Below are 19,753 nucleotides of genomic sequence, written 5' to 3' on the forward strand. Positions count from 1 at the left end.
TGAGGTTTGACTTATGCGATTAAGTACATTTGCAGATCAGGGGACTCATTCAGGAGGAGCTGAAGTGGTCATTCTTGAGCAGTGAGAGTGAACGGAGGCTGATCTTCATTAGAGAGGGGCTAGCGAGGGGCTGATGGCTGTGGACCTCTGCAGCTCAGATGATTTAAGTGTCCTCTCTCCGCCTGGCCTCTATAAGGGTCACGGTGGGCCTTTGATGTTTCATTATGTACAGCGCTCCAAGAACAAAAACATGCAGGCCACATCAAACGGCCGCCCTGCTGAAGCGTCAGGAGAGGCCTCTACCCCCTCCCCTTCGCTCTTAGCACTAGATTACTAAAATCAGCTCTGCCAAAGACGAAAGCCAAAACAACATCAACGCGCCCACAGCAGAAAAATTACACCAGTGTAAATCAAGGAAAGCCATCAGCTGGATGAGAAACAGATCTGCTCCCACTAAGTCAGACGGCACCTGTGTCGTTACAGCGCACAAAGTCATCAAACTTTAGTTTGTCTGGCCTCGGAAACTCATTTGCTAACTGGAAAGCGTCCGTTTCTTGTTTGTTTGCTTGTTTGTTTTAGCTGACCTACAACATGAGAGACAATGAACAGGGAAAAATATCATTGCTGGACCTCTGCCGAGGCGCTGTTTTGGTCTCTCATGTCCTGATTTGATTGTGTTCCAGCGGAGGTTAAATGAGTTAAGAATCTTAACCGCACTAAAGCCCTTGGAATGGTTACTTATTAATCTCTTTCACTTCGAAGACATTACCACCAGGTTTAGCCGGATTTACCTCACCAGATAACATGGCCAGATTTGTCAAAACAGCTCAGCTGAGACTAGGAAGGGTGGCAGATGCAGAAAAGAATCTCTGCACCCATCAGCATTCACTCACCCTCTTTTTCTTGCTAACTTCACTTTATGGTATGCATACAAGAAGGAGAATCCTCCAAGTTTCCTGGTAATCCTGTCTTTTTCAGACTTTATCAGGCCATCCACCCATTGACCCAGATTCCTTTTTTTTTTAACATGCCTGCTGTATCTCCTTAAAATACTGATACAATCATTGGGAATGATGTCGGCAGTACCATGTGCATGAGTCTAATGGATGCTCTTTTGTTTATCAGAAAGTATTGAGCACCTTACTGGAACTTAGCTCTGTCTCAGACTGTCTTCGTTTAATTAGTCATGTCTAGGATTGTCAAGCCATGCTACAACACTCCTGAGAGTGTTATTTGCAAGTACAAAGTATCTGAATTGCATTGTCATTGCTTATGTACAGTAACAAAGCGGAATCCAGCAAGTCTTCTGGTGAAGTAAACTTTTAATTGTATGTCGCATTTTGGCTTGAGAGCCTTGGTGCACTGTAATCTTTAAAATTAATGTTTAGTTGTCTTTTATATTTTATTTGAGACCATATTTAAAAAAAATACTTTTTGAAATTCATGTTTTTTTCAGTGACATTCAATGAATTTTGCTGGACTACAACACCCACAACACAGAATTATGTGTGATAACACATAATAAATAAGAGAATTATTTGTGATGTTCAGTAAAACATTGTATTTGTTTATATTTCATTTCATTTTTTATTCACTTTGTCTGTGACCACATTGATTTTTTTTTACTTAATTTAATATTTAAATTTTTCTATCAAACTTTTCACATACAGATAATATAATTTGTAATACGATTTTAAAGTCCCACTGTATACATATTATTTTTCTAAAATGATTTGCCTGAACTGGGAAAAACAGATCCACAGAGACAGGAGCCTCTTATAACATGCGTAAAGCTCTTATGCATCTAATCTTTCCTGCTCGCGGGGTTTTATGTCAGTGCGCGGGTCATTGGTGTGAGGTGATCAGTAATAGGTGATAAAATAGCCACCTAGACACAGGAGAGGCCCTGGGCTGGACGTTTGGCTGTTTAGTTAAGATTTTAGGGTAATGGGAGGTTACGCTGCATCACTGCTGCTGTTGCCGGGCTGTAAATGGGCGTGTCTGTGAAATGGTTTTTATTGTTGGTTAATCTGTGGACAGTGGCAGGCCCATTTCACACTGAATTCCACCCTGTGGGGCCGTGGCTAATTGGACAAATTTGCACAGCGGGGAAGGAGGCACAGAACGGCGGGAGGCTTGATATATGGGCACAGGGCTGCAAAGCACAGTTGAAGCTGGCCAGTTACACACACACACACACACACACACACACACTCCTCCAGCTACCATCCATAGATAGACCACAAAGTGGAGGGAGTTCATTATGTCAGGAAAGCAAAAATTCAGTTTAGATAAAAACAAAAAGTACTAATCAATCAGATTTACTGACATCAATATATTGAATGGCTTACTTAATTTAGGAATACCAAGAGAGGAAAATATACATTTTGTTAGGTTATGCTTGGTTATGTTACAAAATATATTCTAATTGACAATTATTTGAGAGAAACATGAAATATATGAAGAAAAATATATATGAAGATTTTATATATATTTAATTTTGTAAACTGTATTTTATTATAAAATATAATAAAATGATATACTAAAGTATACATCTGATGAAATATAGAAATATAGAAATAAAATAAAGTTGTGCAATAAAACGGTTTAATTTACAGGTAGTTCCAAGTAGTTTAATCAACATTCTATATTAATGCGCTGCTTTCATTGAAGCAGACACACACATAAGTCATCCGCACACAGAGACCGGAGATCGTGCTGCACGCACACACAAACAGGAGCACAGAAACTTGTTGTCAACGCTGCTCCGCAACTTTTAATAATAAAATAACTTTGCTACTGTTATTATATTATTCAGCAAGGAGGTTAACGTCTCTATTTTTGAAGTAATTAAACTCACAGCTTCATTGCTAGTAGAGAGACGCTGCACATACTCCGGTAATTTACACACACATATATCTCTCTCTGTGTCTCTAAAATAACAATACCCTTTCAGTCAAATTTCATGATGGAAGCATCAGTGACAGTTTTAACTTGTGAATGCTGGCAAATGACAATGGTATACTCTAAGTGGGATAATCCACGGCTAGTTGTGCATTAAACGATTTAAATGCACTTTGCAAATGCAAATGTTCTTTGCCTCTTCGTCATGCATTAAAATAGTTCAATGCTCTGCTAGCCGTGGATTATCCCTTACGTATATATACTGCATATAGCTGACTTATGAAAAAATGATGGTCAAATGTGTCAATTTATTCTGATCTTATCTTTTCGTTTGTTGCTTGTAGTTTTTTTAGTAGCAGCATTCTTATGTGTTTTTATCTTTATTTGACTTGGCACGAATAGCAGGCTATCAGGATCCGTGGTCCGTCCATGCACACTTTTTACACAGGCAGTGCCTGTTGGGATATCTGAATCAAAGAAGGTCTACTTGCAGTGACCAGAAACTTGTGGAAAAACATGGTCTCTTAAATCACAGCAGACCCAGCCCTGGAGTGTGAAGGCCAGGGCGTAATTGTATTTTTTTTTCTGCAAGCTTTCTGCAACCTCAAACACAGAACTGCACTGCTGTCTTAAAGGAGCACGTGGCTTCTGTATCCTTTTTAGCGCGACCAAAGTCCCGTTTTATGTTCTTTTATTCACCCATGATCTTTTTCTGTTCTTTTTTGTCATCTTTGAAGTTGTGAATGATGCTTTAATTAATAGTTTCGCTTCTTGCAGAAGGTTGGTGGATTATGGTACAAATGAAGACATGGGAGTGGAGAATGCTGTCTGTGAAGGCTGTGAAACCGAGCCCAAGTTGAAATGGGTGGTAATTGCAGCGGTCGAGCACGTGTGAAGTCAGCCCTCTGGAATTAAGATGCAAGCCGTGGGCTCCGGCTCTAATCACGACTTGGCCACACTCCCTTCATGTGTGTGTATGTGTTCTGGTCATAAGTAACAGTTTCATCAACGGCCTGGAAGTATAAATCTCGGGCCGGAACCCACCGCAACACCAGCTGGGCTCCAGCTATCCGCTTGGTGAAAACGACATGTAGCCGTGCATCTTGACCCACATAATGGGAGATTTCTACACCCAGACCACAGCTAATAGAGAAAATGATAGGGGAAGGAGCTCGGGGAGGCCCGGCCCAAATCTGACAGTGATTTTCTCCGGCTCACTTGTTGTTGTTGTTTTTGTTTTTCTGTCATGGCTGCAGTGCTGGCTTGGGGCTGGGCCCTGGGCTCTTTGATGTGTGAGCTACAGGGGGAGGCAGGCCGCAGAATATCAGCATCCGTCTGCTCTTTCTCACACAGGCCGCTCGGCCTCCTCGCCTCACATTGCCTCGCTGGCCCATCTGGATTTAGTTACCTCATATTACTGTTCCAGCATGTTGCCTCATCCTTCTTTCTGCTGCTTTTTTCTCTCTTTTTCTATCTATTATTGGCCTGCTCATTCCTTTTCTCTCTTTAAGACTTTTTTTTTTTGTTTCTGTCACGTTCATTGATCTCTGACTCTCATTAAGTCATATTCAGCCTCTGTTTTGCCCTCTTTCTCCATTGCCTCATCTTTTTCTTCATTGTTTGTAATTCAGGCCATTTCAACTGAAATGTGTCATGTAAACAAAACTTTTTGTATCATAATTTGCTTTTAATAGATATTTGAAAGAAAAGTGATGACCGGGACAATCTCACAAAAAAAAAGAAGAAAAAAAAAGAAAATATGTATTTTGTATAAGGAAAATAATAATAAAAAATTAATACATTTTTATTTAAAAAACATTTTTTTAGAAAAAATTAAATAAAATGTTTTATTTTAATTTTTCCCCCTAACAATTATTCATATTTCCCCAAATATTTATTACAAATGTAATACAGTGGTAATTCTGCGCAGACACAATCATATAAAAACCTTTTTTTAATTGTTTAAATTCAGTTCAGTACATAAAGTAAGTTTTGTTGAATATTTAAAAATTACAAATAATATTTTACAAAATGTATAATGTATGTAAAATGTATATTTTTACGATGTTTTTCACATTATAGGCTACTGCAAATGAATGCAAAAAATTGTAATGGCCTAAAAATAGAGATCATTGCCATTTTGGGGGAAATAATATATGAATTCCCTTGAATTTTTTCGTGGATTCACTCATTTAGTTTAGTACTTATACAGTGATTAGCATTACTGATAATAAAGGATCTCAGCTCACATTGTGCCATCTGTCCACCTTTGCAGTGGATTATTTCAGGGTCCTTTCCCCTTAAACACATCAGAGTCTCGTCTCTGCACACTCATCAGTCTCTGTGTCTCTCTGTTTGTAGTGGTGTGGCGTTGAGGCCGTGGTTAGGATGATATCAGGCTGATATAATGAGGCAGTTCCAGCTTCCCTCTCTGTTTCTCCCTCTTCCGCTCTCAGATGATGTGGTTGTGGTTTTTGTAAAGAGGTCGCTGCTTCAGACGTTAGCTCAGAGCCCATTGTCCATCAGAGAGCCTGAGCAGATGTGGCAGCTTCCAGTATTTAACCTCTTTCTCAGTACTGCTTACACACACCCCGAAATGTTGAAAATCTAGCCCATGTGCTGATGAAGAGGAGTGCTGCTATACCTTCGTTCTCCTCTGGTGCCTGCAGCCTGGGTGGAGGAAATCTGACCGCTGCTTTGATCAGGGGAAAGCCTGGCTCTGCTGTGGGCTGCCTTGCGGTGGATCAGATCTAATTCTGACACGCTGTCCTACTGCTGGGTTTTGGGGGCTGTGTTTGTATGGAGAGGAGTGTGTCTCTTTTGTGCTCTAGCTGGATCTTCATTTAGTGAATCATTGCTCTCGTTTCAAGCTGTGGAGACAGAGGCCCCTGCCAATAAGGCATCACTCATCCAGGGTATGTGTGGTGTGAGTCGACCAGGCGATTTATGTTCTACCTCAGCAAAAACAACTGTTCCATTTGCATCTCATTCATTTCATACTGAGGCCGAAATAGTCTTTGTTTTCTTGTGAATCTTTACTTTCTCCGACTTTATTGGTATCTGATTTGAGATTAGCAGTTTCAAGGGACTGGTTTAATTTTATTTTATTTTATTTTTTTAGGTAATTTTGACCTGTTTTGGGGTACAGTAAATCTCCAGAAGCTGTTTTTGGTAACTGTTCACAAATGTGCAGTATTATTTGACATTAATATAGTTCTTCTGTGCCTCTGAAGATTGTTCTCTGAGAGCAGCAATTGGAAGACCATCCAGGTCTTAGACGGTTGTTCCTTTAACCTCATTTGCTCACTCAAGTCGCAAAGTGAAAGTTTACTCTGTGAGGATGTCTCATCTTGTCGCATTTTTGCAGAAATCCCAGTTGTGCTCTTTTCTCTTGGCTCTAACCGCATCCTCAGCACCACCACCGCTGCTGCTTGGGCTGTTCTCAAATCAGATTAACCATCTCCATTTTCCACTCGTGTACAAGAGCCTCGTTTCTGCACTCAGTCACCCCCTCAGAAAAATCTATGAGGTCTTTCATTTATTATTATTCTCCATCTGGAACTACTTTATCATTGATAGGTACATATGCCTTTGTGAATATGCAGTTCTTCCAGAAACACTATTTGTTTATTTGTTTATGCACCTTTTGCGATGAAAAGCACTGGAAGAAGTGGTGATAAATGAAATATGGGAGTGCTGGGGCATCACACACAACTTTGATGCAAATTTAGATGTTATCTATTGGACGTTTCACATATTATTGGGAATAGACTTTTTGTCTGAGCCAAACGTCCCATCATTGTTTATTAAATTGTAACATTAGTTTACAGGTGTTTTTGAGGATTACGTGGATAATAGATGTGTTTAACAGTAGGTGGGATGGTGTGACCCTATGTTGAGGGGATCGGTTGACTGTAAGGGTCACAGAAAGAGACTGACCCTTCTCTGCAGACTTCTGTCGTCCTGTGTTTGGCTTGGCTTGGTCCAGGGCAGATCGATGATCTGTAAAGTGGATTTGTTATTGCCTTGTTTGCTTTGGCAGGTCTTGAAAGCGTCCGGCTGATTACAGTCCCAGATGTCATTGCACACATTACCGCTCAGCGTTACTCCTTCTAAAGGCCGTTTTCTTTTTCCTTTCAGGCTGCCTTGCTTCCGACATTTTATTTGCATTCATACATGTCTATGCACACTTGGCTGCTTAACCAGTTTAACCATTCAGGTTTTGTTTAAAAAATCTAATTTTAAGTTGCTTAGCATTGATTATGTTGCAAGTCCTTGACCCTTTGTAGCTCAGGGTGAGTCTCTCTATTGTTTGAGTATTTTCAGATTCAGATACATAATTTCAGATGATGTACTCTCCTTTAATTTAGTAATGGACTTTTATAACAATACATTTCTGTCTTATATCTTTACATCACATTCTACAGGTAAATGACAGGTTTAATTGACCACACATAATGTTAGCTGTATCACCGGCAAATGGATTTAACTAGCTTTTAGTATAAACGTTAGTATAATTTTTTTTTTATTATTATTAATATTACTATTTTTTTTATTAATATTATTTATCCAAAACATTTATTATTTAATTAATATACATGAATAATATAATTATCTATATTCATTGTTCTAAAATCATCACTGAGTTTTAAAAATGAAAAAATTCTGTTCAGTTATTGCCCTGACATAACAGGATTTTTATCTTTCATTCAACTTTTCATTAGTGATTTGAAACGTCTGTCGGAATCAGATCAATGTCTTTAAATTATAACATGTTACAAATCTTTAGTAATTTATGATTGTTCATATACTTCAATTACTATAATTATATATGTGATTTTGCTCAAACGTTGTTACAGGTATTTCAAACAGTAGTACATGATTAGTTCCAAGTGAAGCTGCTATAGAAAATGTCAAGCATGCTAACTAGGTTCACTTGTATGTGTGTGTTAGTGTTTATTGTAACTGGTTGTGTTACAGAATCCTGTCCGTCCTGATCATAAACACACGGCATAAATCTTCTCTTCAGTTAGCAGCTGTGAAAGTGTGAAGCAGATCTGTTTGTATTACCAGCACAAATATATTTCCGTCCCTGAAGTCCTTTGCAGTTTTAGTTATCCTAAATAATAGTTGGATTTTTAGATTACTGGTTTAAGCCCGTCTTGCTGGAGACCCTGGACACCCAAATGAGGAGATTTGAGACAAGTTGGTGAAGGCCTGTTTGTCCGGTTGGAATGGTGCGCTGTGGCTGGGATAAGCAGCTTTAAGGAATGGAAGGAGAGAATGAGTGAAGTCCCAGGTGGATGGCTGGATTTGGCTACAATCACCATATCAGATGCTCCTCAGTGGCTGGCAACTCACAGTCCTAAACTCATTGACTGAAGAGACTTTACTTCCCACTTCTGTCTCTCCAATAAGATTACTTCCACTTAAGAGGGTTTAAACTTGACGGTGGTGAGGAAATATAATGGTGACCGCACAGTCTGTGTAATAACCCGAAAACGCTCAGATTAAAGACACATTAGGCTGTGATTTCTCATTATCAAAATGGGATTGTGACAGATTGCACCATGTCCAAATGAAAATCCTCTCTGCCCACTCTTTTTGCTGCCAAAGTGGGCCATGACCTCTTCCTGGACCCTGGGGACTGCAGGCTGGCTGCTGGGTCGATCATTTGGCAGCACGGGTGGTGCTTTCCCTGTATGGCCCTCGAGTCTGGAGATCAGGGCTGTCATTACTGCGGGGAGGCTCTGGTTCACGCTGCCACATCAGAACGTGGCGGTCCGGTGCTCGCCTCCACTAAACCTATAATTGAACTTTCGGCACGGTGCAGGAAGTGTTTGTAAGTGATTATAAGCAATATGTTTCTCTAAATTAGGCCTTTAATTAGCTCCACAGCTTGTTTTTCTGCTTCAATTGCTACAGTTTTTTTTAGTCCGTTTTTTTTTTTTTTAAGGGTAAAGTTTTTAGGGTAAAGTTCTGGCCCTTTGAATAACAATGATAAGGTTTGTATCACTAGGCCATCCAATGAGAGAGAAAAGTGAGACTGCTTGTGAGCTGCCTTCTTTAAAATCATGCTCATCACTCTTAAACAGTCACTCATAACTAGTTAAAGGGATAGTTCACGCAAAAAGGAAAATTCTGTCATCAGTTACTCACCCTCAAGTTGTTCCAAACCTGTATTATTAATTTTTCTTGTGCTAAAGACAAAAAAGGTTTTTTTGAAGAATGTCTGTAACCAAACTGTTGATTAGCCCATAGTATTTTTTTCCATACAGTCAATGGGGCCCATCAACTGTTTAGTTTCTGACATTCTTCCAAATATCTTTTTGTATTCAGCAAAAGAAATAAGATTATTAGCTATTTCATCATGGCTTAACCAATCAGATTTAAGAGCTTGAGTTACAGTATCAGTTTTATAAATACAACGTATAAAGATCTTTCCAAACATTATCTGATTTAACCTTGTAGTCCGCCACTGGTCTGTCATTGAAGAGGAGAATCCATGGACCTCAGACCTGGTGGCCAATCAGGCCATTGTTCCAGTCAGGTGTAACAGTGGCTCCAATCAATCAGATCACTTTCTCCCGTAGTGCGGCCTCTGTGGTGCACATCACCAGTCTGATAGATAATGCCATCTGACAAGGCCAGGGCCCTGTGGACGTGTCTGTGTGAGGGGGGAACTCTAAAGCGCTAACCTCCCATCTCACAGCCAGCTGAGACCTCTGTCCTCTGTCCTCTGCACGTCTTCACTCTCTCTCTCTCTCACTTTCTCTAGTTTTCTCTCCTCCCCCAGTGGTGGACATGAGACAAATTGTTGGCCGTGCGATTCTAACTTAGTTAGCTGGACAAACGCAGGAATCACCGTCGCCATGTCTGTCTGAATGTCCTTCCTCATCACAAATGAGATCATGAAGCCTCCAGAGTGCCCTGAACATGACTTCTCATTGCTGCTCGCATGAGAATATCTAAATAACGTTCTGCTATTTATTCATCATGCACTAAAGCAACAGTAAACAAAATGCAGCGCGAGTTTATGTTTGTGCTGGGTCATTTCCTGACTGAAAGTGTGAACTATCAAGACCCTCGGAAACGCAAACACTGTAAATAAATTCTGACAAAGAGAGAGAAAAAGAGAGGGATGCTCGTCTTCATTTTGGACTTGTTGCATGGATGAAAATGCTTGGCTTTAAAAAGTATTTGAACATTTAAGTCTGTTAAAATGTGTGAATTTCATTGCATTGTATAACAAAATATTAAACCAAGTGACAATTATTTTAATGAAGGAGCACAAACACACTTTAAACTCAAGATACATATTTCACAATGCTCAAACATGCATTTTAGTCCTGGACTAGGCTTAAGCCTTGTCTGTGAAACTGGGCAGTATTGTTCAAAAGACTTCATACATCCACTTAAAATCATTTTGAGACCTGATAGTTAGTTATAATTTTTTTTAAAGAAACATCTTGGTTAGATATTTTATTATCTAATGCAATGACATTTCTACATTCTAAAATGTCCAAAAGGTTCCATATACTTTCTGAGGCCACTATACACTTTTCTACACAAATCAGTCTCTGGATATAGGGGTAATAAAATACTTTTACTAAATAAAATCAATATATATAATGGTAATTTGTTTTCTAAATACATTTAAAATGAAACACTAAAATCTAAAATCAATCCTTTTAAATGCTACAAGTCAATTTAGGCGTTACTGTTTGATGTAGAAAATACAATTTTTATGAGTGCAAAGTCCTTTGTATTTATGTCATGGACATGTTCCTGTAGTCAGACCAGATGTAACAGGAATGTTACATTTGAAATTTATTGCATTAACCCAATGCACACTGTATTTTGTGCATCTTCATTGCTCTGAGGTATTAGAAGTATGTGTGTGTGAGACTGACAGAGAGAGTGAGTACAGGTGTGTGTTTGTGTTATGTGGGGATTAAGGCCATGTCCATCCGTCAACTGCGGGCTGGCAGTCTCAGGCGGTGCGTGGGCTCGGGTTTCCGCCGGCAGCAGCGGTCTGATGGATGGGGTCTGCTGGGATGGGCGGTATTGTGATTAATGTGGATACTCACCCCTAGCGCCAGATTTTACGCTTCTCTCATAGATCTGAGACACAAGTTCACATCTACACACACAGCATGCTTTGACGATATGCTGTCTGTCTGTCTGTCTGTCTGTCTGGCTGGCTGGCTGCCTGACTGTCTATCTGTCTGTCGTTTGATAGTTTGTTTATTAGTTGTTCAATAGTTTTTGTTCATTTGATAATTTGTTCATTCAATCATTCGGCCTAAAACCTTCAAATTAAGGCTTTTTAACTTATTTGTTTCTTTTTCTAAATTTTGTCTTTCAATCCTTTGTCTTCGCAAGCTTTGCTTTTTAAAGTTACATGAATTTCTTTAAATCAGTTGATTAAAATTTTACCTCGTTACATATTCAAATTGCTATTCTGCAGTCTGTTTGAATAAATTTAGTAAAATTGAGACATTCTTAGTTCATTTCCAAATAGTGCACAACCCTGGTATGTGCAGTTGGTTATTTTTATAACTAGTTGTTTTATGAAAAGCTGAGTTGGAACAATTAATTTTACAAGTCTGAGCACATCCATAACTGATTCTCGGAAATTATCCACCAATATTGCAATTTGCCAACTGGGATTACCTACAAGCCTTTACCATGCACAGCAACCATGCTGAAGGCTACCTTAAGCTTAAATTTAAGGTACTGTGTCTGTTGTTGCTTTGACTAAGGTTTGATTGTGTTTTGAGTGCTGATTGTTGAGTCAGGCCCTGGCATCATGTTTTGTTCTTGGTTCGGTGCGGCCCCGTAGGGTTTGGCTCCGGCAAGCGCGGGAGGGGCTCGATATGTTCCAGCCTGTCAGGGAAATGAATGCACTCAAGTAGCTGTGAAACACATTAGCTTCTCAGCATAAACAAGACGTCTGCCTCATTAAGTTACAGCGTAATACAATACTCTTCCATATCAATTAGGCGTCCCTGCCACTTTGGCTCGTGGAAAACGGCTTCTCGCTCGTTCGCTCTCCATCATTAGGCCACGTTCTGTTTACATGGACTCCATCCGTTTCATTTATTAGAAAAGCATCGGGACACACCTAATATGTGATTGCTGTTTAACCGAGAAGCATATATTACGCTAATGTGCCGCACTCCGCCGTGAGTGGTGAAAGACTTGACCGATCAACGCTCGGATGTTTGCGTGCGTATGTGTGTGAACCCTGCCGAACAGGGCCATGGGAGTGCGCTCTCTCGCCCGAGCTGTCAGAAAGCGAACCAGTTTGTCAGCAAACACACCCTGCAGGGTCTGCTCTGCGTCAAGCGTATCATTCTCCTTTAATCATTGCTGGGGCCGCGGCGCTCTTCATTATTAACGTGGTCCCGCGGCTCCCAATTCGAAGCAAAGGAACAAGAAAAGAGAAACACACAGCAGTGTTGTCCCAAGCGAGGTCGCACACGTTTCTGCCCTCGTTTATTTCCCGGACAGCAAGCGAGAACCGCAGAGGCTGGAGCAGCTATGCCGTTTGCTAATGCTGACGTTTGATGTTGAGTTATGGGGTTCTGAGGGCTTCTGAGAGCCACTAATGAGAAGAGTGACTTGAACTTGGAAATGGAGGTGGATGGTACGAGTTCAGCAGCCCCACTTTTGCCAGGAATCGCTCTTATGGAAGGTAAAAGGTGAAGTGGATCCTATATAAACCAGTGGGTTTGATACTGATGATACCCTTACCAATCACAACATTACCCCTATTGCTTTAATCATCAATGCAATGGATCCTTTCTACATTAGCAAGACACACACTGCACCTGTGTACTCAATATCGCATGTGGGCTTGTGAAAGCTGCTGTATGTTTTTTGTAATCTGACACTGGTTTAAACACACATGTATATCCACACTCAGTAGTGACATTCATTTTATATATACTTTATAATATATTCTTCAGGACATTGATTTCTAGTGTTGTATCTCAGGCCTCCTTTACAACGTGGCATTACCATGCATTTCACCCAGATATTTTTTTTCCCCAAATTGATTTACATTCACTCCAATACATTTCAAGTATAATGAGATAGAGAAGAATGCATTCACTACCATTCAAATGCTTTATTTTGTGATGGCAATTCTGAACTTTTCTGATTTTCTGCTCAAGAAACATTTATTATGATCATCAATGTTGAAAACAGTTCATATTTTTGATCCGTTTTACAGTCCTGTCACCAAAAATGCATGTTAATGCCAGATGTACTAGTTGAGTTTTTGGCTTCCTGTTTCTGCACATTCTCTATCCCATCTCTCAGCTGAATGAATAGGTGTTTTGAAACCATATATAATTAAAGGAGGAGAATACAAAGGGCAGAGCATATGAATACATAAAGACATAGGCTTCTCTTAATCTATTAAAGGTGTTTAGGAGCCCAGGCAGGTTTTTCTAATCCAGATGGGCTCAATGGGTGCATTCTGATCCAGCGTTATGATCATTTCACAGCCCTTTTGTGAAGACAACAGGTCATCATAACTCTTAGTGGCATTATCACGGATTTAACCCTGGTTTTTTATCCCCCTCCTGCAGGAAGAGCCGTTTCACACCCATGGAATGAATAAAGCTGTTTTTATGAATAGGAGACACAATGTCTCTGAATACACTTTCACACTGACAATTTAAGGAGCTGCAGCCGGTGCCACACACGAAGTGTTGCTCTCTTCGCTATTAAAGGTTTAAGGCTAATTGTCAGACGGCGCTCTGTTTGCCTAAGTTTGCCGACCTGGCTTTTGAGCGGGGTGGAGAGTGCCGTGGCTTGAGTGAGCCGGAATCCATTGTGTGAAAGAGAGCGTAAAAGCCCGGCGAGAGTATTGATGGGATTACTCACACTCTCACAGCTAAAGAGCGAGAGTGAAAAGAAAGAGCGAGGGAGTAAATGATTTAAAAGGCAGTGTAATGTAATGAGGAAAGGGGGCCTTGGAGGTGCGGGAAAAACTTCCTTATGGCCATCTATCTGACTGCTAATCCTCGGAGCTTACATCTACATTAACACTCACACATCGCTGCTAAACACTTCTGGCAGCTTTTGGGTCTGTATCGCTCTAGCTGTGGTGCGCTCGTCTGCAGCGCTGTCAGTCTGGCTTTTAGGAGCCGTTGATGCTGTGTGTGTCTGTATACCGGTGGCACTTTAAAGTGGTCTCTGATTGAGAGCCAGTGAAAGCAGGGTACACACAGAGGAGCTGGAGGGCATGGAAATAAAGCCGGCACGAGTGCCCAGTGTCACTCTTATCAGGAGAGTTGGATGGCTTGATCTCCTCGAGGAGGACACTCACTCGAGCAAGGCCATAATCAGCTGATAATAAAGTTTACTTGACTAACCACAGGCCTCGGCTGCACTCTGGCCATGCTACTTTTGGTCATCGATTTTAGTAGTTGTTAGTTATACTTACTGAATATACTATTAAAGGTATAGTTCACCCAAACATTTTGTCATCATTTACTTACCTTCATGTTGTTCCAAACCTGAGTGTTTAATAACCAGACAGTTGACGGTAGCCATTGACTTCCATAGTAGGAACAAAAACTATTGAAGTCAATGGCTACTGTCAACTGTCTGGTTACCAACATTCTTCAAAATATTTTCTTCTGTGTTCAACAGAAGAAAGAAACACATACTGGTTTGGAACAACATGAGGGTGAGTAAATTATGACAGAATTTTCATTTTAGGGGGAAATATCCCTTAAAACACATTCCTTTTTTATTTTATTATTATTATTTTTTTATTTTATTTTTTAAGTAACTTGTGAGTCATCACCAAAATTGTAGGAGTTCATTTTAGTAGTAGCAGTAATATCAATTATATATATATACTATTAAACATTTTATTTTATTTTCAGTAAAAGTCAGCTTTTACTTTTAAGTAAAGTTTGTTTAGTGTGTAAGAAGTGCATTCACCTAAGAAAAACCAAGAGAGTTTTTTTATTGTGTGATCGTGGTTAGCACACATGCTCCAAAACATAAAGTATGTAGATAATGTGGGCACTTCCTGTTTCTGATCCACCTCTCTCTCCCTATCATTTCCTGTCCTCTCTCTACTCTCTTAAAAATAAAAGCGGCAAAAGGCCAAAAAAGGTGGAGGTCTTCTCGGCAGAGGCAGTACGAGCAGATGCCGCCTTGGACAAATGACAACCCGTGATTTACACACTGCCCATTTTCCATCAGAAGGTTGTTTGTTTTTCGATACAAGTGACCAACATTACACAAGTCTAACACACTTTCCTAGGGATAATTGCTTGTTAGCTCAATTTCACTTATGGCCCCTTAATAAAACCTAATTGAATTAGTCCCACCTTTGCTGTTCTTTTAGGTGTTTGCGCTTCTCTGGTGCCCCTTGTAGCCCAGAAACAGGATAATGTGTGTCCCCTGCATGCTTCAGTAAACATGCTGTAACTCAAGGCTGACAAGTGAATGTTCTCTCTACTAAATAAAGAAAATCTCAAAAATTAGATAAGTAGTCCTGCGGTCGCCAACATCTAGGAGACCACTAACCAACATAGGTTTTATGATGATAAAAACATGTTGTTTTTTTCCTCCTTCCTGTTAAATGTTAACATCATGTCCTCATACCTCAGTGGTTCAGACAGGATTTCCAAGTGAAGAATTAAAAGCGAGAGGAACACGCGAGAATCTACGTGGGTCGGCTCAGGCCTTTTGTCTCACCCAGAACCTGCGGCAGGCTTTTTATTATTGAATTGGTGAGGCTGAGCTCTGACGGGTGTGAATAATGTGGAATGTGGGCTGTGGCGGCTGTCAGCCATTCTGATGAAGAGATCTTCCCTGTTGGTGAGAATGAACTTCTGACCCCACATCCTCTGTGCCGTTCCCCTTCAGCTGTTGGACTGCTTTAAAATAACGCTCACAGAGGTGCGCTCTCCAGCTTCCCAAACTCGTTTAAAAGTGCATTATGTGACTTTCAATAGTTCAGTGACCCTGACAGGTTGCTGACCAGTAAGCTGATGCATCAAAGTTTAGATAAAAAATGTTTAATTCATTTTGTTATATATTTTTGTATATATGTATAGAATGTAGTATCTTGGAGACATTCAGAGCCGTTGGTTGTAGCAGCGTGTGCGGTGGCCACTCCCACTCATCCTGCAGGAAGCTGCTTTGATGGCAGGTCTGTTGACTGGCGATTTCAGTGCTTTGAGGAGTCAATGGCAGACACAGGACAAACAGCTTTTTATGAAGTGGTATGAAGTTATCTGCTGTCTGTGAGTCTGGCCGGGCTGGTGTTTTACAGCAGATAACTACAGGCCTCTTGCCTCCATATCAGCTCTGCGCCACCGGCCGCCTGCGCTCCTCTCTTCGCCGCACATTAGCGCCTGTCAGTGGCCTCGAGTGTGGCTGAGGGTTTGCAGGGGAGGCCAGACAAGGCCAGATAACCATTGGCCTGCAGATCAAAGGGTCTCCCTACAGGCCGTTCAGATAAAGCAGCTGTATTTCATGCAGCAGGTATCTGTTATAGAAAGACACCCCGGTAATGCCACTGTCTGAAATGCAGCATTATGGGAGACAGACGAACTGTGCGTCCTTCACACCCCCCTCCTTATGCAATATCTATTTTATTGGCCTAGGTGCTTATTGCTGGAAAAAAAATGAGCCCAGTGTTTTTGTTTGAAGTCATATTGGCCCACAGTGGTGTTTCTCAGGGGTCAGTCATTTCCTCTTCGCTATCCCTGTCAGAGGAAGGCAGAGGGGCTCGGCTGGGGCTTGAGCTGCTATGTGTGCCAGATGAAACACAGATAGCTGTTTATGACCTCCGAGTTACACCAGAATGGCCGTAGACACTTTTCAGGTTCATTATGTATTATGACTTCAGACTTACAGAATTGTTTTCAAGCCAGCACGATGTTATTCTTAACATAGATATTATAGAATAAAGGACAGAAAAATCATAAAGGACAGAAAAAATGCAGTTTGCAGTGATAAAATTAACTTGTAATGAGCTTTAATGCAGTGTGAGTCAAAATGTTGAACTGTTGTTCTCTATCGGTTTTCTCTGGCAGGCATGTTTGACCGCAGTGTCACCCTGCTGGAGGTGTGTGGCAGCTGGCCTGAGAGTTTCGGACTGCGTCACATGTCCTCTGTGGAAGCAACGGAAGAGGGCCTGAAGGAGAGGCTGGCAGATGCAATGTCTGAGTCGCCCAGCAGAGACATTGTAGGCTCTGGGACAGGTGAGCACATACACTTTTACTAATGATAAGGGTGCACTAATGCAAGACACAAAAAACATGTTTTTTTTTGTTGTTGTTGTTGTAAAGTACGTTTTACAAATAGAGAATTCTATTTAGAATAGTATTAGTCTTTAATTAAATGCATTATTGTCTATTCTTTGCGATTATTTGTGAAATTAACAAGCAATTTCAGAGTAAAAGTTATTTTTACACCAATTTTTTTTCCAGTGTAGGCAATGAATGTAAGATAACATACCCTTAAAAGCAACAGTTAACGTCAAAGATTTAAAAGGATATTTCATGCAAAAAAATGAATTCTGTCATCATTTATTCACCCTTAAAGGGATAGTTCACTTTGAAATAAAATTTTGGTATGTTTTAGCTTACCTCAAGGGAATCCAAGATGTAGGTGTCTTTGTTTCCGCAGTAGTTTCAATTTTGATATTTTTAGGTCAAACCGTTCTTGTCTGTCAGTCATATAATTTAAAAAATTAAATTAAACAATTCCCCATCGTAAGTACACATTGATGGCCTAAGACACGAAACGAGCGGTTTGTGTGAGAAAACGAACAGTATTTATATCGTTTTTTACCTCTTGTACACAACCACGTCCAAGTGATCTGAGGGCGCGCGCGCACTTCCTGGTGTGTGACGTGTTTGCGTGTTCTGGCTTAGTCTGAGCAAGCACCGGAAAGTGTACAAGAGGTAAAAACGATATAAATACTGTTCGTTTTCTCACACAAACCGCTCGTTTTGTGTCTTAGGCCATCAATGTGTACTTACCTAAAAATATCAAAATTGAAACTACTGCGGAAACAAAGACACCTACATCTTGGATGCCCTTGAGGTAAGCTAAAACATACCAAAATTTAATTTCAAAGTGAACTATCCCTTTAAGTCGTTCAAAACCTGTATGACTCACTCTTCTGTGGAACACAAAATAAGATATTTTGAATACTGTTTGAATAACTGTTTTTGTCCAAATAATGAAAGTCATGTTTTTTCAAAATATCTTAATGAAGGTAAGTCTAAAATTATATTATGTATTTGAAAGAACTTTGAATATGTAATGATAACTCGGGTATTAGTTTTCCTTTTCATTACCCAAGTTTGTTCTCATTAGTAGCTCATTAAGTCCAAAGGCAAACTAACTCCCTCAGAAGTTAAAGTGGTAAACCCTATTTTGTTCGATTTGCTCTTGCTAATACCTCCAGTGACTATGTGAATCAGTTACTGATCCTCAATCCTGTTTGAATTACGCTGAGATAAGAATACGTCCTGGCGTATTTACGTGATTTCTTGTACAGATCTTGGAAAAGACACATTTCAGAGGTTTTACAATAACAAATTAGGTCATTCACATTGAGGGAGAGACAGAGCGAAATGAGGGGGGAAATTGCCACTCTTGACAATCCAAATGTTTAACTCATTTAGGAAGCTGCTGCTCTCCGGCCCTCCCCCTCGTCTGAACAAGACTTTCTTTGATATCTGGGGAAGATGGAGGTTGGATCCTGGACGCCGCTGCTTGGAGCAGCGAGGTCACAAGGCCCTAATGCATTTAGCATCGACTGGCCCTCTCTCGTAGCGCGTCTATTAGGCACTAATTTGATTTGTACCTATTCATTTGCAGTCCCTGCAGCAGCACCGAGTTGGCCTTCTCCATAATTGGTTCTGTCTCTATTTTTGCATCATTAGATTAAGCCCGACTCCCGGACACTTGTAGTCTGCGCTTGTCCGTCCATTTATACAGCCTAATGTAACACAAAATTCATTACTGATCACATTACTCTCAACTTTTGGCCCCACGGGCTGGCGGATGAATGTAACGTTAAGCATCTCCTGAAGCAGGAAACCCAGTGTACGGACGAAAAATGGATTGCGGCGAGAGGCTCTAAATAAGCAGCATGGTGGTGGGGGACAGGGTGCTGGAGCCTCTGATGAGCACTAGCCATTGGTTATGTCAGTCTGTGTCTTTTTCACCCAGACGTCCGGCTGCAGTTAAGAATCAGTGCCAGACATTAAGAGATCAAGCCATTCCCATTTGGGTCTTTGTTGAAGGTACCGCCTAATGTGGCAGTAAGTGCTGAGAGTAACGGCCGAATATTGGTAATTACCCTATAGTCATCCAAAGGAGCCTCTTCATTTGTTGTCATGGGTCGTGTCTGGGTTGTGTCTAGATGGCGACTCTTGTTCTGTGAAAAGTCTTGCAAGATTCGTGTGCACGTGTGTTTATATCTCGACTAAATTTGACAGGGTGTAAAAGAATGTTTTGAATTTGTTGATTTTAATGGACATAGTACATCTCAAGAAAAAACTGAGTATTTGTGAAGGCAATGTGACCAAAAGTTAAGAAAATTGTATCAAATTGGCATCAAATTTTCAAATGTGAACATTTTGAAACACTAGTTTTTTAAAAGAAGTATCTTATTCTCACTGAGGCTGCTTTTATATGATCAAAAATACAGTAAACACATTAATATTGTGAAATATTATTACATTTTAAAATATTTAATATTTAAATATTAATATTTATAATATTTAAAATTATTATTTTAATGTTTTTTAAAATATAATTTATTCTTGTGATGGCATTTTCATCAGCC

At 40.2% G+C, this 19,753-nt stretch overlaps 1 protein-coding gene across 7 annotated transcripts in view; it reads left to right on the forward strand.

Annotated features, from left to right (window-relative positions):
• Window positions 1-19,753, forward strand: part of bcas3 (BCAS3 microtubule associated cell migration factor) — a 222,242-nt gene that overhangs the window by 186,051 nt on the left and 16,438 nt on the right. For all 7 annotated transcript variants that reach the window (XM_079885981.1, XM_079885983.1, XM_079885984.1 and 4 more), the window contains one exon: window positions 16,983-17,150. In XM_079885981.1, the coding sequence (XP_079742107.1) occupies window positions 16,983-17,150 (168 nt within the window). The remainder of the gene's footprint in view (window positions 1-16,982; window positions 17,151-19,753) is intronic.

The sequence above is a fragment of the Squalius cephalus genome (assembly GCF_949319135.1).
Source record: "Squalius cephalus genome assembly, chromosome: 11".
Taxonomy (NCBI): domain Eukaryota; kingdom Metazoa; phylum Chordata; class Actinopteri; order Cypriniformes; family Leuciscidae; genus Squalius; species Squalius cephalus.